This window comes from Myzus persicae, unplaced genomic scaffold, assembly GCF_001856785.1.
Source record: "Myzus persicae strain clone G006 unplaced genomic scaffold, MPER_G0061.0, whole genome shotgun sequence".
Lineage (NCBI taxonomy): Eukaryota > Metazoa > Arthropoda > Insecta > Hemiptera > Aphididae > Myzus > Myzus persicae.
Genome location: NW_019101213.1, coordinates 132,963 through 158,830, shown reverse-complemented (window position 1 = coordinate 158,830; position 25,868 = coordinate 132,963). Strand labels below are relative to the sequence as shown.

Below are 25,868 nucleotides of genomic sequence, written 5' to 3'. Positions count from 1 at the left end.
ACTTAACGATCTGATCGAAGAAGATATAATACATGCACATAATAATTATTGTATACCTAATAATAATAAGCAATACACGAGCTCAGTGTACATGCAAAACTTTAGCTCGATTGCATTGTAAATCGTAATAATTATACACTTCAAATTATATCGTATATCCATAATATGTGTATAGTAACTAGTAAGTAGTAACTAACTATAAGTTGTAGGTTTACGACGTGTATTATAATGCGGTATATAGTTACGAGTTTCGAACGACGGTGAAATTCGCGCAAATAATATATTATACGCTATTGCTATAATATACCTAATAATAATCACAATATTATCATAATAATATACTGCAGGTGTACAAGGTGTAATAATACGGTTTGACCTTCGCCTTATTACCTGGCTATATTATAATATTATTATATTACGCTTTTAAACCGCGGCACCGCTATACGCTATACGCTATACTGTTACCGTCAGTGGTATAGCAGTCGGTAGGTAGGTAGGTACTAGGTATACACCCCGTACCGATTGACAGCTCGTACGTATAACATATTATACCTGTTTTAACGAGATTCTGGTTAGACGAATTTGATTTATCCGCATAGGCCGGGGGGCCGGCGGTCAGCATCACCGCCGTCGGTCGTCGGCTTTCCGACGCACAAACGAGCCGACGATCGCGATTCAACATAATTATGCTGTGCCATACATATATATACGTATACACATATACGGCTATCAATTACAACCGTATAGTGGTAGGTACCACATCATATACGGTGGCTTTATGTATAATATATGTTCTAGGTGCACGCAGGCGCACCCGCAGAGATTAAAATATATGACGTGACGGCGATGTAGGGAAGCGGGCAGCGGCACACGCTAGCCGTTAACGGATATGTGCCGTGGCGGATTAATTATATTATTATTATTATTATTATTATTATTATTATGAGCACGAGTCGTCACGTACACAATAATAATACAATAAAAACATATGTAAAGGACCAAATTCCGGATTGAGAGCTCGTCCTGTATAATATGCAATAATAATAATAAAATATTATAATACGTATGAGTAACGTCGTAACAGAATAGTTTATAATATCCATCTATATATATATATTTAGATACACGTTGTACACGTTTATAGAATGTACCCCCGAGTCCCGCGACAAAGGACAACAATCCCAAGAGTAGTTGGCTACTGTTGTAGGTGTGCACTGCCCAAAATTTGTCAGTTTTGAGTAGTGCATCAAATCGAAAGTAGCGGGGAAACGATTGATGAAGTTGTTTTTTTAACTCAAAAAGTACATTAAAATGTTTTGAAAAAACGAGTAGTTTTTCCAAGTCGTTTTAATGTATTTCACGTATTTCATTCATCTATTTTTCATAAAAAGGGACCATTTTCTCATGTTATAACTATTATGATAATACAATCCAAACTATACTTAAACGTACTTAATTTTAAAGAATTGGATAAAATTAAAATAATGTGATCTGGCAGACGAGTTGTTATAACTTGTTTATCTTAGGTACTAATTTATGAGACAGCACAAGTGTAAACAAATATTGTGGAAACAGAAGATAAAGTTAATTCAATTATAAATTATTTTATAATGATTTGGTTAGGTTAGTGACAACTGACAAGTCGGTTTTTTAATAGACATTTTAGAGTTTGTTAATTTTCGCCATGTATTATTGGAAGAATTTTTAAAGTCATTTAAAGAGAAGATATATTTTTCTTAGAAATAGTGTTTTGTAACTTATAAGTATAACATAATTTACATACGCTTAATTATTGGTTCATACCAGAACGCGAGGTTTCCAGGAAATGTTCATTTCGTATCAAATTCGAGGAAACAAAACATCGAATAAACTATAGACATTTAAAAATTTTAAATTTTAATCTCAAAAATGTGCTTAAATAAAATATGTATTATTACATTTTTTGAGTTGGAATATACATTGTACAGTATACACATTACACGTTAAAAAACGTATTAGGTACAGTTTTTTGGTCATTTTTCAATTTCTGTACAGTTGATATTTGGGCAATAGACAATTGTACATTTTGGATTGTTACTGCTCGCTCCTAGTATATAATATGTTTATAACTTTATAATATTATGTATTAATAATATGTGCAAACGGTTATGCGAAGTCCGTTAGTGTGCGTACACGTGTTTGTACAGATTTCAATGGCCGGCGGATGTGCAGCGCGTGTTTATCGGACTGGTTGACGTAAATGTAATATCCGATCGATAATATGCCGTATGGAAATATTCGGGAGAAAAAAATTTACGATAACGAAACCGAGACGGGTTTGACGTCCGTATTGCTGTACGGCGGCGTACATAACATTATAATCACATCGTAAGTCATACCAGTGATAATAATTCATGAGAGTCATAATAATATAATACCTATACGAGAATTCCTCGACTGCAGTCCACGTCGGTTGGGCGTACGCAAAATTATCATCATACATAATAATATTATAAATTATACATTTCTGTATAATCTCGCATGAAATAACGAATAAAATACACGCGGGCGGTGGTGCAGGCCCTACTGTATTTTCTAAAGACGACGACGTAGTTTGACCTTACCCAACAGTTTCGGAGGTCATAATTATATTCGAGCCTCTATTATTATTATAATATATTATGTTATGCGTAAAACTGCTTACGACGTCAAGGCGGCACCGAACAGAACTCACAAATAATAATAATAATAATAACGTAATAACAACAAACTACCTATATACTACGCGTTGCCGGTCGTGTCGTACGTTTTATTCGGGTTTACCGTAGAATTACATGCGTGTGTATAAAAACGGATAATACGCGTATTTAGGGTGAAGGTATATTTACAACTTAATGTATTACGTAATAATAATACATTGGACCTCCTGCATAATATTATACAAAAACCGAACTCAGGAGCTCGAATGCAGATATATTACAATATAATGTGCTTACCTATAGGCTATAGTATATACATTATACGTATAATAACATTACAAGAGAAATCAAATCCACAGGTCAGTGCGATCGTGTAATGGTATACCGCGGTCAATCGAAACGGCGTCGGGGTTCATTCAATATAATAATAGTAATATAATGTGTTTAGGCAGTACAGATGAACAATAACAACGCCGAGGGTGGTGGTGGGGGCGTCGTCGGTTGCAGTAGTACGACAATATAACGAGTCGTAACAAAAAAATATTAATGTTGAAATCTTCTGAAACGGCAATAATTACCGTTTCCAGAGATATTATACGGAGACATACATTATTATTATTATTACTATTATTATTATTATTTATTACAGGCATTAGGCATATGAGGTGGTTGTACATTAAGTGGCTTGTGTACCGCCTATATCGGAGAGAAACAACCGAGAGCAGGACTGAAAAAGGGTTACGGTACATCACACCCGAACCTATACCGAGGTAACTCGACCCGCGTAGAAGCACGCGCTTTGCGTATTCGTAGGTATCGGTGTTTATATATTATGTAAGTATTGGGTGGATGTCACGTGTCGGCCGCCAGATCGCATATACCCTCATGTACCGCGACTTTACCCGATAACTGATAAGTGATAATAATAACATTCTATAGGTACTCGCGGTACACATATTTGGGGAGGGCTGCACGACGATATTCGAGGTCGACTGCAAAATCGAAACCTGTGCGAACGTGTTGCAAAACGGTCAGCCAAAACGATGGGTAACAAAACATCCAGCAAAAACACAATATACAGTAATATAATATAAGAAAACGACATCGCAATATCATTCGCGTAGGTACCTCTAAGAATATATATCTATAGAATATAATGTATGAGGAGAAGAAGAAGTACAAAAGAAAAGGATCGAACGCGTTGCACTTACGGTATTGTGCAGGTCCGAACGGGTCCGTGACGATATATACGCATTATTATATACATAAACGACGACGAACGAGGGATGAAAAAAAACCCCTTGTACACACGATATAATATAATAATATGCGTACAACAATAATGATAATATATTAAATCTCGCGGGCGGAGGGAGTTCTGCGGCGGTCACGGGCGAGGGCGTAGCGCGGGGTCGATTCGGGCGCGAGCGCGCAGGTGCAGTTTGTGCGGGCCGCGAGGGTCTCGTCCACAGCGCCGCCGCCGCTCCGTTCGCCATCTGCCGCGTCCTCCGCCATGGGATCGCGAGAATCCGACGTTTCTCACGGTCCCGTCCGTGCGCGTTCGAGACCACTGCACGGCGCCGCATCTGCCAACACCTGCCCCCGTCGCTATGCCCCTATAAAAGAGCCCGCCGCCCGTTCAGCAGGCAACAGTACACCGTCGAACGGCACACCGAGCACATCGCACATCCTTATCACACTATACAGTATCTCGTCAGTGTTATCATCGTCGTCGTGAAAACTACTTCAGTGTCACTATAATATTATTTTTGTTATTATTATAATATCACCGTTCGTTATCATTCGTATACATATTTGCTTCCGGATCCATACAAACAGCGATAAAATGGCTTATCTATCAAACAGCTTCGACTTCGAACACATGCAAAACTCGACCAACTGGGAGGCCGTCCACAAGAAACGGTCTTTCGTCGCCAGAAAGATGCACAAAATCAACAAGGTAAGCGTCGACATTTGAATAAAATACATATTATTATCATAATCTACATAACCGTCAGCATCTGATGTACCCCTTGTGTGCTATATCTTTGCGCCGTTCTTCTACTCAGACCCATCTAACGGAATTTTTTTTTCTTGTTTACAGACTATCAAACCGATACTCAGAGCTTTGTGCCGCCGAAACGCCGTGACCCCGGCCGCCCAACAAGACGGTTCGGCTTTAGACCCACGGGGCCTATCACCCGAAGAACTGGAGAACCTCCAGAACGAGTACATCGAGCGGAAGCTGTCACAGGCGGTCGTGTACGACGAGGACGACTATTACTCGGACACGGTCAGCGTCGAGTCCGGACTGGGCATGTCATTCGAAGAACTCGCCCGACCCGCCGAACGCAGGCAGCTCGTTTCCTTGTTGCCGGAGGCTGGGTACTACATGTCCCGCGATTTCTGGTTCGAATCGGACTCCCGCACCGCCGGCCGACCATCATTCACCAGACAACAGACGCCCCAGAGACAGCAGCCCTGCAGGTACTAATAGTGCATCAAGTTGCTCTCGTCCGTCTCATCCGTCCACCCCCGAAAGTCTTTCGCCATTTGCTCAAAACTCGTTTCTATATATGATACTATACATGTATATAATGTGTGTTTGCGTGCGTGTGTATTTTTATTTTTATTTATTTTTATTTTATATTTTTGCGGTATTTATTATACCGGGATCTCTAAACAGTGTAAACCATTTTTGCCACCTGTAAACGTGTTCGTATAATAATATATTATATATTAATCGCTCTATTGATCATATCGATCAGCGAATATATAATATTTATATATACATATATATTATTAGATTTAAATGTTGTTTATAATATGAAAGATATTTAAATATTTTATCGGCTTGCGATTCTTTATTGATTATCATTATAATATATTGAATTTTTTTTTATATATACTTAAGACTTTTAACAAATATATTTTTTATTTTTATTTTTAAAAAAATATTTGTACAATAACGTATTACGAATTTGTATGTATATAAAACGCTGTCGTATGCATTATTATATTTGTGATAAATAATTGTTTTTTTCAACAGCGATTCTGTGATTCAATTTTAATAGCTGCGGTTATCTACAACTAACTGTGGTTGTTGACTGATAATGTTTATATTATATTATATTGTGTTCCTTTGTTATAAATAAAATTGAAAAAAATCAATTGATTTTAAACACGTTGTTGTCTATATTGTAGATATTACCGGCTTCCAAGCCACGGGTCACTCCTATCCCAGTTCATATTTTTCTGTATTATTATTGATGAGTTAACTATATATACAGATATTGAGGTATATTCAATAGGTATTAGGTACCCGACTACTTGAGTACATAATATATATTATTATATAGTGGTAATGTGTAATGTATACATAAAACGTATATACCATACGCATCATACAGTATACACATATAGGTGATTAATGATTATAGATAGCTGTTAGTTACATGCGCAGTGCAGGAGGACATCGTTAAAACCGGATCAGAATATTATTTGACTATCATTACCGCGTTTGTGTTCGTCGAATATTTTAATGAGTGTACAGTGACGCGTGCAGTCGTTTGGTATAGAAACTCGTGTGGGTATATCATATTATTATTATTATAAATTATAATGTCAACCAGTCACTGTACCTACAGGGTATAATACACATGTATAAGCCGTAAAATACTGGCAAGTATAAAATAAAATATTATTATGCGTTACAACACGGTTTACACGCGCCGCACGTCGTATGTACCTTACGATATCGTGATGTTTTTTTTTTTATATAGTTTTCTCTCGTAGTAGGTGACAAAAACGCGTCCACGCGATTCGACGACCAGACAGTATAGTATTATTATATTGTTTATCATTAACCACGGTTATCACCACCGTTCCGAATCGCCCTCAGAGGTTAAACGCTGTTGTCAAAATTGCATTTCGCTATTGGACGTATACTGTTCCGGTTAAAACACGCGCGTCGATACCTGATACGAAAACAAACATTCCGCAGTCGCGCAAGTCTAGACGTCGCAGTGTCTAGATTAGGCAATAATTTGGCTAGACAATCGCCTATATACACTACCTACGACTATGGCGTTTTTATTTTATAATATTTTACATAATACATAATTGCGATATAATAATTTGTACGATCGATATTTGCCAACACAAACTGCCATGTGCGTCCGACATTCGTGGCGACAGTATTCGATAACAGTCGGTCAGGGGGCGTTTGAAAAATTAATGTTATTATTGTCATCGAGAATAATTAACTAAGCATCAAATTTTTTAGGTTGAAATAATATGCGAAAAATCGTCGTCGATGTTGTACTGCAGTATAGAATACTTTATAATAATTATTTAGTATTGTTATTATTATAATATTATACAAACGCTGTAAATAAAATTATACATACGACGTCATTCCGGCGGACTCCGATAACAATGTAAAATAGATTTCAGAGGTATCGCTAAAATTATTGTCGTGTTAACATAAACATTTGAATAATTTTGCAAACAACCGAATTCGTGGTGTACGTTGATAAATAAATAAAAGACGGATGTGTAGGTAATATTATCATGCTATTTCAGCGGTGGTTGATGGTCAAGGGGGCAGGGGAAGGGTAAATTCAGGATATGAACCTTATGAGGTGTTATTCACCTCCTCGGTATGATGTTTTTTTTTATACAACATTCAAAACGCCTCATGGCTCATGCGCATACATGTTAGAAATAAATACTTGCAATAATAATTATTAATTAGTCACCTAATTAAATCACTTTTTTTAAAATTATTGTTTGGATTAAAATAAAAATCACGATATTTAAATATTTAATGTATTTATAAGGCGAAAGGGAAATGTAAGCTAATGATATTTGGAGTATTAATGTAAGACACTGTATTGACGTATTGTTAAATAGTGACGTTGATGAAACATTTAGACATTTATAAACAATATATCATTATCATTCGACGATATATTATATAATCATAAGTCATAAAACTTTAAATAACCTTAAAGACAATTTTATTCATTCACAGATTAAACTAGAGAAAAAAATCCTTATACATTTGGCCCATAATTCACCAAAACTGCAGATAATATCAATAAAAAAGTAATTTATTCATAATTTACACTATGAATATTGTAATCTATAAAATATAATCCGAATGAAAAAGCAGAGCTCGACGCTCGTATGGGAGAGGGGTGAATCAACGAAATCCACCATGTTACCGCCAGTGTGATATTTCGTCATATGAACGTTTATCGCGTGGATTTAATTTAAATGTTGAGTGTCTATATACTATATTATTATTATTAATTGTTATATAATATTTCGTTCGTTGTATAGTCGACGCTATAGTTGACATACCTACTTATAACATATAGTATTAATAATAAATATAATATTTATATATTATTATGACCAGTTGGAGTGACCAGAACGTAAAAATCTACATCATATACATAAAATATCAACAAGTATAGGTCATAGTGTCATTGGATTTGTGTTCACTATTTATTGAGAAGTGTGAAAAACTGAAAAACATAAAATGTAATCATTTTATTTTTGAAACTCTATGTTTTATGAACATTGTTTTCAATCATTAAAAACTCAAAATTTCCAAAATATCCTTACTAAGATTTAATATAATAGGTACTGTTCAATATAATATTGTACAATTAATTATTATGTATATATTTTCGATAACTCCAAATGGGGCCAAATCCAATACTGCAATAATTATAATTCTCGTATAGATCGTCTTATTCAAAAATATGTCAAAAAGTCTTCGATAACTCGTTCGCATCAAAACACGGCCAGTGAGTTAGGAATCTAAAACTTGTGCCCAATCAATCGATATAGGTTATATATATGTATAGATATTATGTGTTCAGTGTGTGCTGAAGCCATATAGACTCTTAACATGATATTATTATTATCGTACAAACATAAATATACAGATGTGCAAATAATATAGTAAATAATAAACCTAATTCATGAACTTAATTTATAAACTATATAATATGGTGTTTTGATAATAATACATCGTCTACCCTCTATCCAATGTTAATACATTTGTTTGATTAAAATATTCTACAATAAACTTATTTATATTGAAATCATATCGAATATATTATAATATTAACAATATCTGCAATATCATTGTATTATGTATATTGCTTATACGTCAATATGTTAATAGATAATAAACGTAAAACCAAAAACTGCGAGTGGGCTTAAATAGCGGCAACAAATGTTATACGTCCGTTATTATAATATTATTCCTTTTTTTAAAAAATAATTTGGTCTCTTATTGCATTCGAAATACTCGGAATGTCGGGATGTTATCTTCGTTTTATACTTTGTTTCATAAAATAGTTTTAAAAAAAAAACACGCAGTCGACCGGAGTATAGTGACGATAATAATACGTATAACAACAGCAGCTATATTCTATATGTGTCAAGGTATCGCCGTCAATGAAATTCGGGCAGGAAACCTTTCGGCGAATTTCACGACTGTAAAAAAAAAAACATCGGTTGTCCTTGACTATCAAAGAAAACACGCGCGTAATGTAATTTCGGGCCCGAAAATCTAAAATCGTGTTTCACCATTATAATATATTTTACTCGGACGGGGAAAAAAAAAGGTAAGATTTGGAATAAATTATCAGTTTTTTCACTGTGCACCTACATATACCTTTTACTTTATATCAGCGGCTTATAATTATTATTTTAAAACCAGAGTACATAAACACCACGCGTGTACTACGGTGCGGTACACATTATGTATATTATATAATAATATATACGCGACGATCACGGCGGCGGCGTCTATTTAATCGTTCGCGTTCAGTTTTCGTTCCGGCACATTTGGCGTCGGCTGTCGAGCAGAAAATATAAAAAAATCGCCGGCGGCCAACCCGTGCGGGTTTCTGTGGCGGCCGAACGGATAAAATCAAACCTATTGTCTCCTCGCGGGTCTCTCAATACACCCGTGCACAATGTCGACATCTATTACCTTTAAGTAAAATAATATAGTAATAGTATATAATTTATTATTATGCTCTGCAGTGATTGTATTATATGGTACACCTATAAAAATGTGTTGAATTATATTATAACATTATAGACGAGACGGAAAAGGAAGATTTGCGCGTGATCTCTAAAATATGTACTTATAAATACCCATAATACTGGCTACTATATATTGTACTATTTATACTATATTATATTGAAGTCACGGAGACCCGACAAGTTAAAGGTGAAATACGAATATTCAATTTACGATTTCGAGCGCCAATCAAACAATCCACAATTTTTTTTTGAAAATGCAAATATTTTTTTCGAGATTTACAATTCTTGTTTTTCCTATAGGTACAAGCCGTACACTACACATGAATAGTGATAGAACTTAAAGGTCATGAATAGTAATTTATTTGTATTTTTTCCACATGAATATGATGCGTTGTATTACATAATATGGTGTAAATTACATATATACTATATAGGTAGGTACTATACAGTATACTGCACAGTACATAGTATATAAAGTATTTATATATACATATTATCGTAGTAACTATTTATTTAATATACATACAATATACTATATAACTATATGCGGCTTTAGACATTTTACCACAAAAAAGTAGTTCTACAACCGGTAAATTTAATGATATTTCTTTATATTACCTATGTACAATTTTTTTTCTTAACACCGGTTATCGGAAATGAGAACTGTGAATTTACTTTTTTTCAGTTGATGCGCTACATGTTAAAATGGTATATTATCTATTCCATGGCACTAACGATCTATCGGCTATCCGTACATAAAACAGTTTGATACCTATTAAAATACGACAATATAACGACTTGTAATTACGTATACTATCGAACTTACCTATGGGTTTTCTAATCAACTTATATAATAACTTAACTATTAGTAAATTACTAGTATATTCTATCGGAAATGTGTAGTATGCCTAAACCCCAGACTGAATATATGTGTGAATGAGTGACCATAGTAAAGGAACAGTAGCAACTAACAAGGATGTTTTTTTTTTAACAAAATATAAAGTTAAAAAAAAACAAATTAAATTTTGCTTAGCAGTCATGATGATTACTCTATAATAATATTATGTGACCCAGATGATGATTAAAAAAAAAAATTAATCGCCTTGTTTTGAAACGAGTCCCAGGTTAATATTATGTTCTTCATCTCCGTGCTTATAAATATAGACTTAAAACTTTTCGAGCTGTATTATATTATATTTATATTGTTTTATTAAGGTTCTTAACGTACTGACTCGTGTCTTGTAGAACATAACCGACTATATATTATACACTAGAGTTAATCCACCTATGCACATCCTGATAAAATATATCAATCACAAAATTCATAATATATTAGGTAGGTAGTGCATAATAGTTGTTGCCACTGCATATCGCGGGTCCCGACGACGTGTAGGCGATATTCTACCGGTAGGAAAAATCGAGAACGTGCGCCGAGCGGACAAAAAAATCCGAGAAAATAAAGTCGCGGGGGGGATCGACGCGGGCACGCGTGCCCTCGGGGGCGCTATGATAATCATTATCGTAACGTATACACAGCACAACAACAATAAACACACACGCACGCGATTTATATACATATATATATATCCATATTGAGTAACGGAGCAACGGATGAGGGACAGAGATACGCTCGGATAATACAGAGAAAGAGACACAGGTAGGTATGGACAGAAAAGAGAGACAGAGGTAGAAAGAGAACGAGAGACGGAGAGAGAGAAAGAGAGAGTGAGAGAGAAAGGGTGGAGGAGAAATCACGAAGAAAATAATAACACACAACATTATGTATATGTGGTGTGCGGTGTGCCGCCGGCTCGTCGTCGTCGTCGTCGTCGTCGTCGTGATCTCAGTGAAGGGAGGCGGCGGCGAGAAGAGAGAAACGGCTGCTGTCGGTGTGTGTGTGTGTGTGTGTGTGTGTGTGTGTGTGTGTGTGTGTGTGTGTGTGTGCTCCTGCTGTTGCTGCTGCTGCTGCTCGTTGCTTCTGGTCGGCGGCGGCAGCGTGGGAAACGTTTTCGGAAAGAGAACCGGTGCCCCGTGCCGTCGTCGTGTAGTCGTTACCGTGGGAATGCAGCGGGCTCCTTATAATAATCGTACACCTTCCCGCCACCCCACCCGGACCGCACGGCCAGACCGACCGCGCGCGCGCGCGCGCGCAATCTCCTTCGCATAATATTATATTATATACATTATATTATTATTATTATTATTATTATTATTATTGTGTGTGTGTGCCAGATGTGCACGTACCTATATTACGGTGTATACACGTTAAGCGCGTGTGTGTGTGCTCACACGAGTGAGACGAAGACAAGAGTTGTTTTTTTTGTTCAGCGCACGTACCGCGCGTGTATAATATATTACGGCGTGCGTGTGTGTGCGATGTGTGTATACAACAAGCGCGTGCGAGACCGGCTAAGATTCACACGACCCGACGACGCCGACGGTCCTTTTAAGCCTTTTCACTTTTTTTTTTCTCCGCTACACATATTATATTATATTATTATATTATCATATTATATAGGCTTTTCTTATTCCTCTTTCTTCCTCCTACAGGTATATATATATATTCATTTTTATTCCGTTCTTTATTTCGATTGTTTGCACATACATATACATATACTATGCGTGTGCGAGCGCGTGTAGGCACTGTGCAATAACAACCCGCAAGTCTTGGTTCCACGAGCCGAAAACACTATATAGTATTACGCATCCTGCACGCGGATTTCTTTATTTATACCTGCAGTTTATTGCACTCATGCTGCAGCTGTGTTATGCGTTTCCGACAAAACTACGTTCTAATCGATTACACTGTAATACAATGGTGCTAATTAGACACCATAATTATGTATTATATGGACGAGAAACAACAGTTTTCGATCGTATCTCTACTAGCTTCTCTATAAGCATACCATATATAGGAGGGTCATGTTTTTCGTACTACTCGGATTTACTACAGTTCTGCACAAGGACGTGGGGGAGCTTCTCCCTTTTTATTTACATAAAAATGACCATACACGTGTTTTTAACCTATAGCCTTGCTCACATTTTTAAATAATTGAAATTATACGTATACATCGTTGTTAGAATTAATTACCGGGTAGCGTAGTGGTCTCAACCATAAGTCCATGCAACTAATAAATTACTGTCTTCTATCACGGCCATCGAATAAACTTTTAAATATATGATCAAATATTATTTATGTTATTGAATTATCATATTTTTGTTATTTATTAAAATTATATGAATATTGTCTGGCACAAATAAATTAGTCATTACACACTATACTATAAATCCATTACAAACTTCGAATATTACTCGCATATGTTTTATTCTAGAAAATTACTATTCGCCGATGATATGAAATTGTTCCGTCTCATAAAAAACAGTAATGATACATCTTTATTACAAGATGATTTAAGTTTTTTAGCTAATTGGTGTGATATTAATAAATTACCTTTAAACTTCGAAAAGTGCAAAGTTATGTCATTCACGCGATCTCGTAATCCAATTACTCACACTTATAGTTTACGTAACCACCATTTACATCGTGTAAATGAATTTTGTGATCTTGGTGTCATATTCGAATCTGATTTAACCTTTAATCACCACATTCAACATATTATCAATAATTCATCTTCGATATTAGGCTTTATTACAAGAAACTGTAAAGACTTCAATAACCATAACACATTAAAAATTCTATTTATGTCCTTAGTTAGATCTAAGCTTGAATATAATTCAACAGTTTGGTCTCCTTATTTAAACACGCAAATTCAATGCATTGAGAATGTCCAAAATCGCTTTCTCCGTTTTATGTCCTATAAATGTAATATTATACGTGTACCTCACTCATCTTATCAACCTTTGTTGAACACATTTAACATCCAGAGCTTAGCAAACAGAAGAAAGGTAAATGATCTATTATTTTTGTTCAAACTACTTAACGGGTTTTTCTACTGTCCGGAGCTATTAAGTTTTTTAAATTTTTCTGTTCCTCAAGTCAGAACTAGATCATCAATCATAACTACTTTTTATATAAATAATCACAAAACTAATTATGCGTTATCCGCTCCTATAAATAGAATGATGGCTATCGCTAATGATGAACAAATTGATTTTTTTAATTTCTGTCCAAATTCTGTCGATTTTTTCAATAGTTTTGTAAGAAAAAAAAGTTATTAAATTTAATTCTGTTATTAATTTTACTACTGTATTGAGTTTTCGTATTTTTGAGTATTTTCTCCAATTGTTATTTTTATTATATTTCTGTGTTTTTTGTATTATTAGAATATTAAGTATTTTAGCTATTCATTAGGTAATTTATTTTTTCAAATGTTATTTATCAAATGTTATACCATACCTATATGTATTATGTACTAAATTTCAATCTTTTTTGTAATTGGGTTATTACCCGTAAATAAATAAATAAATAAATAAATAAATAAATAAATATAAATAAGTCCAACAATATAATCATACGCTATTTTTAACATAACGCTTTATGCGAAACGTCGATTGAGGTGGGGGTGGGGGGGGACGTTGAGATACACGATATTTTGTACTCGTATATTTATTAGAAACCGGACTGCCCTCTCATTCTGCAGAATCGTTTTTCTTTTCAAATACCTACGATTATATTTTATTTTCACCGCTGACGCTTTCGGATTTAATATCACTGCGGAAAACCGCACTATAGCCCAATATGCTAGCCAGAAAACGCAATCGCGAGACGAGCCCCAGCGAATTGGTATTCTCGTCTGCGGCGACTGCACTCGACAATCGCTCGGTATATTATTATAATATATTATGTGTGCGCGCATAACGTCCTGTCTGGCTACTTTTTTTTTGGCCGTCGCCGCACGACAACGGACGCGAATCGGTGAAAACTACCACGGCGGCACGGTCGCTAATTATGATAATATTATACTATATTCAGCGACGCGTGTATCTCGTTAAAATATTATTACCGATTATATTTCACGACGTGCAAACGCTATCGGAACGCCGTTCGCCGCCAAATAATATATCTAGTTTCGTGACTATACAAACGCGTTGTTCTCGTCGCATTATCTATTATTTAGTAATATTATATGGGGTATGTGCGCGTCATGTACCTTAGTACCTATTATATGTATATAATATAATATTTTAACTGGGTCACGGTCGACGATATAATGTTATAGTGTCCGAGCCCCGAGCTGACCGCAAGACCGCGGAAAAAGGAATTACACGCATCGTTGACATTTTTATAACACAGTAACTTACATATCATATACCACAAAATGTTTGCATATATGTTATCGAATACATATCTAAGTCAATGGCGTAGATAGGATTTTGCTTTTTTTGGAGGGGGCTGATGATTTGTTATACATGGGAGGCTTAAGTTAAGCCTCTGAATTAGGATCAAATATAATTTCGGTGTATGCTGATGCCATATGATGGGTATACAACAATAAGACATTAACAACTTATAACATTTAAGGGTTTTGCAGTAACCTTCAGTGGCGTACACAGATATTCCCAACTCAAGGAGTTATATAAAAAAATTATATTATGGAAAAAATTACCAAAAGGGGGAGGCGTAAATAAACTCTGTGCATACGCCCATATACATTTAGAATAAGTACATGGTAAATGGTTATGTCTTACGTTTTGACGTTAAATATGATCACACATCACTAGGAAACTTTTTAATCTTTGCTGAAATTTCAGGGAGGGCTGCAATCCCCCCAGTCTTCCCCCGCAGATTACACCACTAAGTTATTTAAGCGTTACGAATGTATAGTTATATAAATACTATAAGGTTTACGCCAGCAGTTCTCAGCGATTGCGATTCATTTAACTATATGACGTGAACGATATATTAATAGTACTTGCGAGTCTCTCGTCGAACGTAAATACAATATAATCAATCACATTATTATTGTTATTTGTTGTATAGAACACTACGATAGGTACAGTAGTCGATTATTATTGTTATATACCTTTGGGCAAAACTACACACAAAACTAGTTGGTGTATCGCATATGTATGCCTATATATAATATTGTATGTATGGTAATAAATAATATAATAATAATAACAGTGAAAACTCAATATTTCGATCATCGTACAGATTCGAAAGTTTTATTTGTTTTCAAACTGTAAGACAGTATACAGACACCACATTATTATTATATAAGAAAAATTAACAATGTTTTCGAGGGCATCGCTTTTTTATATAGGTACCTATACTGTTCAAATGTTGACTCTCGGCTATCTTTTTATTATGCCAATATATTATTATTTATTAGTTTATTACTAACAAAATATTATAGGCGCTGTTAAATATATAACTCATCAGATCTATACAATAAATATTATACACTGCAGGATATTATTATTGATTATCAGTGATGAGTATTAAGTATAGATTTCCTGAAAAAAAATGAATATCGATTAGATTGTGTAAACGTCAAATATATATATATGTATAAAAAGAAGCGTAGGTATGTCAATGTTATACTAAATAATATAAAAAATGATTTGCCAGTCACGACTATTTTATAATCTATATTGATTATATTATATATTCATTTAAATGATAAATATTAATTTATATTTATTTTACATATAATATCATTGTTCATCAAAAAATGTTAAAGAGAAGCTTTGTTTCTGCAGAAATTTTTATTTTTCGTTATTCTGTAAATCCTGTGAACACCCACGAAACGTGCAAAATAAAACGCCCACCATGGATATGTGCAAACTGTATATAAATTGTGCTTCAACGATAGTCCGTTAGTATAATGAGCAACATAGGAAAATTCCACTACTTAAAATCGAAATAATGGCGTTTATGTTCTTTGCAAGAGCTTAAACACTAAACACCAATTATATTATATCAAATTTGAAGAGGAGATTATTTTCTAGATAATGTCACATCCTTGTCATAAAATATTGCTTAACGTAAGTATATACCGTATAGATAAGTTACAGAGTTTTACGTTTATCTTCATAATATAATGTATATGCTATTATGACTGTATACGGAAAAGGATATTATGACTTTATCTCGAATACATTAGGTTATTATCGGATACGATCACCTACACGATTCATAAGTACGAAATTTCTGGTTCTGATATTGTGCACAGCGATAATGGTGTATGATTGACCTCGATTTTATTTTTAATCATAATATATTTGATCTAGGAGAGTATATTGAATGATGGTAAGTCGTATAGAGCTTTTAAGGTTCTTAGATTAACTTTGAGATTGGCAAGAAAAATTTGAAGCAGGAATCGGCTCCCAATATCTCTATTCTCTATAATATATTATAATCTATATTGTCCAATATCCATCCTATTTTTGAATATGTGTCCGTCGTATGAGAAATATACTCAAAAATCTATAGCTCAAGAATTCGGCCATGAACACGTTCACGTACATTTTTACTCATACCAAATGTCTAAATATTTACCATTCACTCTAGTACTCTACAGCTATAATATATTATGATCCAGTCGCTGCGAGAGACTTATACGATTGATTCATTAGTCGAACGTAAAAGTGTTAAGTTTTTAAATAATTTGTTATCTGCAGAGGGTAAATTAGAACTATGCCTAAAGTGCTTTAATTTCTCGCATTAATTTCTGCAAAAGTTGCCGGGTGTCGCACTTCAAATAATTTGGAAAAATGAGCCAGCTAGACGTCCATACAGCTGCAGATGATCGCAAGATTGTTAACATTGGACCATCAACTGTTTCGCCGTCTAATTGTTCATTTTACCGAGTAATTATATTTTTTCTAGGGGCCGTTCCCGTTATTATGATATACAATAATAATAATATCATGGTTGAAATAAAAAATAAAACACTGCCGTCTTCGAATATGTGGCAGTATTACGGGTGCGGCGTGTTAAAAAACGCTACGCTCCGCACAAGACGTCGGTTATTTTGATACACGAAGCTGTACACGTATAGAGCACAACGTTTTAAATTATAATATAACTTCAACCGATCGTATAAATAATAATTATACTGATCGAGCACAATAATGCAGTCGACACACACACACACACACACACACACACACACACACACACACACACACACACACACACACACACACAGTCGTCTTGTCGTCATCGCACGCGCGCCAGCGAAAACGTCGTGATAAGAACGAAATTATTGTCGCGGCCGGTTCGGAAGTACGGAGGAGTGCCGCGGAGGCGGTGCGCGACTCGTCGCTGGCGATGAGCGCGGGGCGAGGCACTCGCGTCGAGTGTCCGTTGACGTCAAAACGGCCGCCGGAACCCGAGTACCGGAGCGTGCTGGACACGTGCAGGGCGCGCGTGAAGCAACAAGTATCTCTTTACGTCATACTTACGCCGCCGTCGAGTGGTCCTCGGTATATTATATACATATATATATATATATATTATGTTTATATATCATATTATATGCGAATCATTAAATCATTATTATTGTACTGTCGCGAAGAGTGCGCATATTAACGGCCGTGCACATAATGGTAATGCATTATATTATGTAGCCGCAGATCCTGCACGGCTTTCCCCGTGACAAATTCAATGATTCCAGTTGGTTTTACTCCGCCCCGTGCTCAGTTAAATGCGTATAAGCTGGCTTTCAATGTCTGCACAGGTTTTTGGAACTCCATTTTTTTGAGTTGTTTTACGAGTAAAACACAAAATAATATCCAATAAAAATAACTTTTTTTATTTTCTATACCTATAGCCAATATCTGACAACAATAAATATATAAAAAAAAAATTATGGCTTTTTCGTGAGTCAACTATACACACAAAATATATGTGTTAAAAAGTAAAAAGTAAGTATACTTAATAAAAAGTTGCTTAAGACACTACAGATCTTGTCGAATTTATTGATAAGAATGTTATGAATATCGGTTGATTTTCATGAGGCTCATGCGATTTAGATTTTAGTCCTTTGATTTTAAAATAAAGTACCTAGATATATTTATTAATTAAAACTGATCCAGCAGCATGGCGTCGCCCGTGACAATTTAAATAATGCCAATGGATCTACGCTGTCTTAAACTCCATTACATGTAAAATACACATATTTTTAACAGTGTCTTCGTGGTTCTAACCAAGTATAAAAAAACTCAAAATTTGTATCCAATTTTATGATTGAATTTTCCGCTACCAATGGCAACCTAATTCAAACAAAAACATTATCATCTTTAGTAGTCCAACAAATCCAAGTGTAAGCCCATTTTTGAAATTCAAAATGTTAAAAATGAGCTTCGAGGTGCACATTCTCAAGTATAATATAGGAATCTATAGATTACCTATGTAGGTACCAATGTAGGCACCTACCAAATTTCAGAACCATGAATATCGCTCGATATCTTTCAGATTATTGACCTTGAATAAACAAACATACAAAAAAAAATTTCCGTTTATTAATATAGATATATCATAATATATAACGTTAAATATTAAGGCAGTCAATAATAATAATGCATAATAGTAATAGTAGTAATAATAATATCATCACGTTGTCATCACACCGACGTCGCCAGTTGACACAGTTCGCCGCACAAATAACAATAATAATAATATAGTATTATTGTGACGCACGTTTCCCTCACCTCGCGGTGTTTATAAAACACATACAATATAGGTACGTATATAATATACCATGTGCGGTATATGCGTATATGATAAATAATATTGTCGACGCTGCCATATAATTCAGCTTATAATAATTAATAACTACCTAGGTATATAGGTATGCGTTTACCTGTATTTTGAGTATCAGTTACCTAAACTATGTCATAATAATATATCAAGTATAATAGTATATTCAGTGGGGGATTTACAGTCAGGCAAAGTAGATTGTTGCCTGCAGTGGCACATTTTTAGGGACGACTATTATTTTTGAGTTAAAACTAGAAGTTATATTTTAAATTATTAGGTAAAAGTCATACACTCTCATAATCCAAAAGTATTTTATTATTTTATATATAGGTACGATGTACCTATGAACCTGGGACGTACAATATACATAGGTACCTATCATAAGTACTACTATAATATGCATATACTTTCAGGTTAGTAATTAGTTACATAATATTATATATTATGGTAGTATAATATAATTATTTAAAACTTGTATGGGGTATTAATAGTAAAATTTCAGTCACATCAAAAAACATATTTCCTCACTATATAATATAGGTAAGTACTCGTTTTCCCTGCGGTTAACTCACAAAACACTACACCACCCAGTATACCCTCCATGATCAAACACCACCCATTATAAATTATAATTATTAAATTATTCTACGTATATTTGCTTTTAAGCTCGTAAATATGTTACCATCAAAACACGGTACACCAATAATTAGATCTTAAACCCACAACTCTTATCACGTTTAAAAAAATCGTGAAAGACTCGCTGCACGTCGTCTGCACATACGAAATGATTTGTCGTAGAATAATTATATACTCGTCTGAGTATAGATGCGGGCATACATAATATACTGACAACAGTTGAAATTCATTCAACAAACAGAGGGACCAAACACATCGTTTGTACACTGAAATATTTCATAAACGCGTGTTGTTTGTTTGGTTTTTGTCCAAACATTCACTTGCAGTATTATGTAATATACATAGGTGCAGTGCGTCATGTCAATATTTGTACCATTATATTATGTATTATGGTTTATTAACGCTTTTTTTTCGTATAGGTATATTCTATTGTTTCTTGTGACAATAATATAATATTATAGTTGCTTGCAACCATTGTAAACGCTATTAATTATACAAAATATAATAGTAGCTACGCGCACCATGATCATGATCAAAAGCCACCGTAAATCCATTTACCTAGGCTCCCTGCAAAACAAACATCACGCGTGTAGGATCACCGCGGGTTCCAGATGACTATACCCACCCCGTCGACTTGCCTGCACTGAAATCTGAATATTGTATTATTCGCATTTTATACCTATCGAGGGGTATAAAAATGATTTTGAATAATTTAGTCATGTCATAATATAGCACATATTATTGAGTTGTTTGTATTGCATCGTTCAGCGCGTATGTAGTATACATTTTCAGGGGACATGAGAAAAAAATGTTCGAGTTACTGAGACGCGACTGATACATTTTAATATACTGTACGTCTGCACCATACTGCCATGCATATATGAATAACGGTATTAATATATTAATACGTTATAAGTATATGAAACAATTTATACAATAAACGACACGACATGTCGCTGAATAATAGACGGCGTATCGCGCATGTGTGCGGTGATGACAAAGTGTAATAAAAATTTAAATATATATAGAGCAGCACGCGTATTATTAAACCCTTTTTTGTACCCGCTTTTTTTCCACTCTAAAGAGAGGCGCGAACGTATACGGAAAAGAAAAGACAAAAAAAAAAAAACGTGGTTAACATCCCCGTCGCCGTCGTCGCGCTCGGAGGGTTTGGTGTGAGAAATTTTTTCCTCGAAAAATAAGGTATGCGACATATTATAATATATTATACGATGTACACGTGTGCGAGAGACGCGTATCTGTGCAGCAGTATGTATAATATTATTATAAATTATATGTATAATATAGACACACACAGTTTATATGTTATATACACGCATAACACACACACACATACACACACCACACCGCACTCATATATTATATTATTATACATAATATGTATTCCTAATAGCCAATAGGACGTATATGGCCGCCGCCGTACCCTTCAACGTGCAACACGTGCTCGTTTTTCGAAAACGATATCGTGCGGCACATTAGGGGTCGTCGTCGGCGGTTATACTCACTTTATTTTTTTTTTTTTTTCCCGGGGTGGTTTTGAGTTTTGACGGCCGAAAAAATATATTTTAATGTATACACGAGTAGGAAATATAATAACCGTCGCCGCCGTTAAACGCGTATACCTATATATATATATATATATATATATCACTATACTTACTGTAATATATTATTATATACATATAATATTTGGGTTTTATTTTTCCGGCGGCACCGGCTGCTGTCCCACGTCACTCGTCGGGTCGCCATGCATTACAACACCATATTATTATGAATGCCTAATATAATATACACTGCGCATATGTGTGTAGTGTGTGTGTGTGATGTGTCGACTCGTTAATAATTGAATTTACGAGTGTCGTCTCGTCGACCGCATTGGCACTTGGCAGACCATATACTCGACGTGGTGTTGGGGTATACTTATATGTATACGGTACATGGCGCACGCATAACCTCGGTAAACAAATCGAAAACACATTATTGCAATGCCCATAATATACACGAATTCGATGTGCACTGTGCACGCCGTGACACCGATATTATTATTATTATCATTATAATTGTTATTATTCACTATCGTCATTGCGACATTACCGTGTGTCGTGTTTTCACAGTGCACGCGAGCGCGATGTCCACACAAACGGGATCTTCCCCTCAGCCACAACCACAATATACTTAAGATACTTATTATATAACTATTATTACGCTATAGCTAGCCGTAGTCTTCCGTGTGGAGCCCATAATTGTACCTCTATGTATTATATCTCGGTCCTTAAATAATTATATTATTATATTATACCAACTCTGCAATTTTATGCTTACATTATGTAAGATCACTAAAGCCACCACCGCCGCCGCCGCCGCCGTTTTCATATAGCCCGTCTACCGAATTTATTCGGGCACATGATCGACACTCGAATGAGAGAACTTTCACCTCATCGGTTTTAAAATATTGTTTGTTTGTTTTCACGCTTCTCGACATCATAATCGCCTCTCGTCTGCATAAGCGTCGATAATCGCGTCGGCTTATATTATACCGCTCCGCCGACTCGACTCCTTTGTCATAAATTATTTTCTCGCCATCACTGTTTTTAGACTCACATAATATAAGTCTATAATATTATACCGTTATCACGCTGGTATGTCGGTATACCGATTTCGAACGACAATTTATGCCCACGCTCACATTTTTGCGTATCGAGTTTTAATTTGACATAATTTCGGCGCCATTATTATCACATCGGCCTCGGGACTGATTAAAATACAAAAATGTGACTTCAGTATACAGCCAGCTATTTATTATATTATTATATACATGATACATGGCACCGGCGGCAGGCTGAGATTCCATGCCACCCCATTATCGATTTAATTCTCATCGAAATCGATAATCGCTCAGTATATGCAGCCTTGAGGCTCAGGCAAGCAATGTAAATACGTCAAAGTCAGTAGTTAAATATCGCAAGTAGGTATGAACATAAAGTGTTGATATCACTGCAAAGTCTAAGCATTTTATGTTTTATTGCACAAAAATCATTTTATTTAGCCCATAATAATAAGTTCCCTTTTTTGTGCATACAGTTACACCATAATATAATTTATGTTTATGAAGTTGAGTTAGGTACATATTATAATAATAAACATTAAGATTTATACAATAATGTTTGGACTCCGATATTCGATAAAGACTTAAATTGGGGCTGATACCGTGAGTAATACTTGCAATATTATATTATAGTCGTGGACATAATCCGTCTGAAAATATTTCACTTGCGTTCATGTTTTATAAAATAATATTATTAGTCATATTGTCGTGCCGTTATGTCGACGCCGATAATGACGATAATGAGTATCCGTTTAAAAGTCTAATAGTGATAATTATTATTTCTAAATTATACACGCGATTGGCAAAAACGTCTGTATATATGTACAACGCAAAACAATTATCGCGATACGCTGATCGACTTTTGCCTTCGTCTACGTTTTTTTTTCTTCTCGCTTATAAGCTATAACCTTGTGAAAATTGGTTTTTTTTCGCTCCACCGAGTAATTAATTATTTTTATCTATTTAATCGGTTTCTCAATTCACGCGCCGGGAAAACAAACCTATTATTCCGACGACGTGCACGCATTTAATACACAGGGCGTGTATTATTATTATCGATCGTTTTAACTCGACGATGCGTAGAAAACGAAAACGAGCCAATTTGTCGGCCGGCCGCGGTGACTCCGAACCACTCTACATACGTCGGACATGGGTTGGTAGTTTTATAGTTTAATAGGTACCCACACGCCACCCATCGCCAACAAAAACGCACCGTGCCGACGATCTCTTGTTCCGATAAAGACGTGTATGCCGTACGTAGACGTAGGGTAATAATAACAAAAATGATAATAAATAACAAAATATTGGATTTATCGACACCTAACTGATTCATTCACGAAAACCGTAAAAAAAAAAACGAAATTCTCATCGTACAACAACAACAATAATAATAAAAATAATTGTTGTTGAATTAATAATAATTACGAGTTGTGTAACGGCGTAATAGTAGTAGCGGGAAAAAAATCGAGAGTATCAGCAGCTATATAGAATATATTATTAAAATATTATAATCGTTATAATAATAATTACTGTTACACGATAACGAACAATCCAAGTATTATGTTATTGTTAGGTATAATAATAACATTACTTATTATGCTTTTCTGAAAAATCATTGTCGTCGACGGCGACGACGCACCATAAAAACAATTACCGCGGTGTATTGTTACCATCCAGTATGATATTATTATTGTTCTAATGTAATATCAAGTACAGCGAGTGTGCCCACTACAATAACGTTAAGTACAATTGTTGTCGTTGACGCCATATAATATTCTACACAATATCGTAACGCGCCTATGTAATAATTGTTATGTACAGCAGGTAGGTGTTAAAATAATAACAATTACACCATGCCAACCAACACCGCACGTGTACGATTAATGAAATTATTCTTAAGGGTTTGGCTCGGTAAATTCTTAACGGCGATCGATGAACTCGGTGCAGTTTTAACCGGGAGCATATTATGCTGGACGTCCTCCCCCATGTGGCCTAGAAAAAATCTTGTAATTTATCGGGACCCTTTGATGGGGCCTTCGATAATGCATGAGTAATCGACCAAAAACTGTACGATCCAAGTTTGTAGAGATTATTGTATGTGTGTACTAAAAATGACGAATTTCGATAAATATACACGTCTATGGTTTTGCATCGATCCGTCAATACTTAATTATCAAGATAATAAAATTATTTCAAAGTAAAATTTATCGTTGAAATAATTTAACTACGAACAAAATCCAATCATTGTCAACGATTAAAAATGTTTTGCTTAACTTTATTAATTGTACTCTTTTTGTAAGATATGTTTTCAGCTTATCATTATAATATCGTTTTAGTGTTCCATTTAGGTGTTGAAAAATGTATTGAATCGTGACGATGTGCCTACTTAATGTCAATCCATTGAAATTAAACGAGTTATTAATGCACGGTCGTCTAGGAAATTGGGTGTCCAATTTGATTTATATGTTATTTATATAAAGTGTTACCTCCCGCGAATATGAGATGATGATCAACCAACACCACTCGATACATCATTATTTACTAAACCTTATACCTATAGTATTATTATTAAATAAAATGATTAAAAACGCGATACCGATAATGACGATAATATTAATATAATATAATAAATAAACGATTAATTAATCGTTTATTAACACAATAATTACTGTTTAAGTATTAAGTCGCGCAGGTAACGCGCATAGCTAATAATATTATTTTTTATTATTATTATTACTATTATTTACCGCCGAACGCGCGCGGTAGGTCTTGGACAAAAAGGAGTGGCGGCGGCGGCGGCGGTAGTCGTGCGGTCGGCCAGAAGGAATGGTAGTGGCGGCGGCAGTGGTGTCCGTCGCACGTGCACACGTACCTGTACGTCCCTATTCCGCGCGCGCGAGTGTACGTGTGCGTGTGTGTGTGTGTGTGTGTGTGTGTACCAGCTCGCGCGCAAACGCGTGTAAACTCGCGTGTGCGTGTGCGTGAGTACATTACAATATACACGCGCGCGCGCACACGCACACACACTCGCGCGCGCCCGCCGCGTAATAATATAATACGGTTGAAAAATGCCTATGGCCTGGCAGCTGGCCGGCTGCATCGTCATCCGTGTCCGCCGCCGCCGCCGCGTGTGTGGGAACGTCGCGCTGTCCCGAGTTCCCACGGGCCGCGCGCCTATATAACGCCC

The 25,868-nt window shown here is 35.4% G+C and overlaps 2 protein-coding genes across 2 annotated transcripts; both read left to right on the top strand.

The window, feature by feature from the left end:
* The first annotated feature begins 4,303 nt into the window (after nucleotides 1–4,303).
* On the top strand, nucleotides 4,304–5,398 carry LOC111028229. The gene is made up of 2 exons (XM_022306786.1): nucleotides 4,304–4,638; nucleotides 4,783–5,398. Exons 1-2 carry the CDS (start codon nucleotides 4,525–4,527, stop codon nucleotides 5,170–5,172), a joined length of 504 nt encoding a protein of 167 aa, XP_022162478.1. The 5' UTR covers nucleotides 4,304–4,524; the 3' UTR covers nucleotides 5,173–5,398.
* Nucleotides 5,399–13,079: 7,681 nt separating this feature from the next.
* LOC111028218 lies at nucleotides 13,080–13,932 on the top strand. The gene has a single exon (XM_022306768.1). It carries the CDS (start codon nucleotides 13,107–13,109, stop codon nucleotides 13,929–13,931), a length of 825 nt encoding a protein of 274 aa, XP_022162460.1. The 5' UTR covers nucleotides 13,080–13,106; the 3' UTR covers nucleotide 13,932.
* Nucleotides 13,933–25,868: the final 11,936 nt, after the last annotated feature.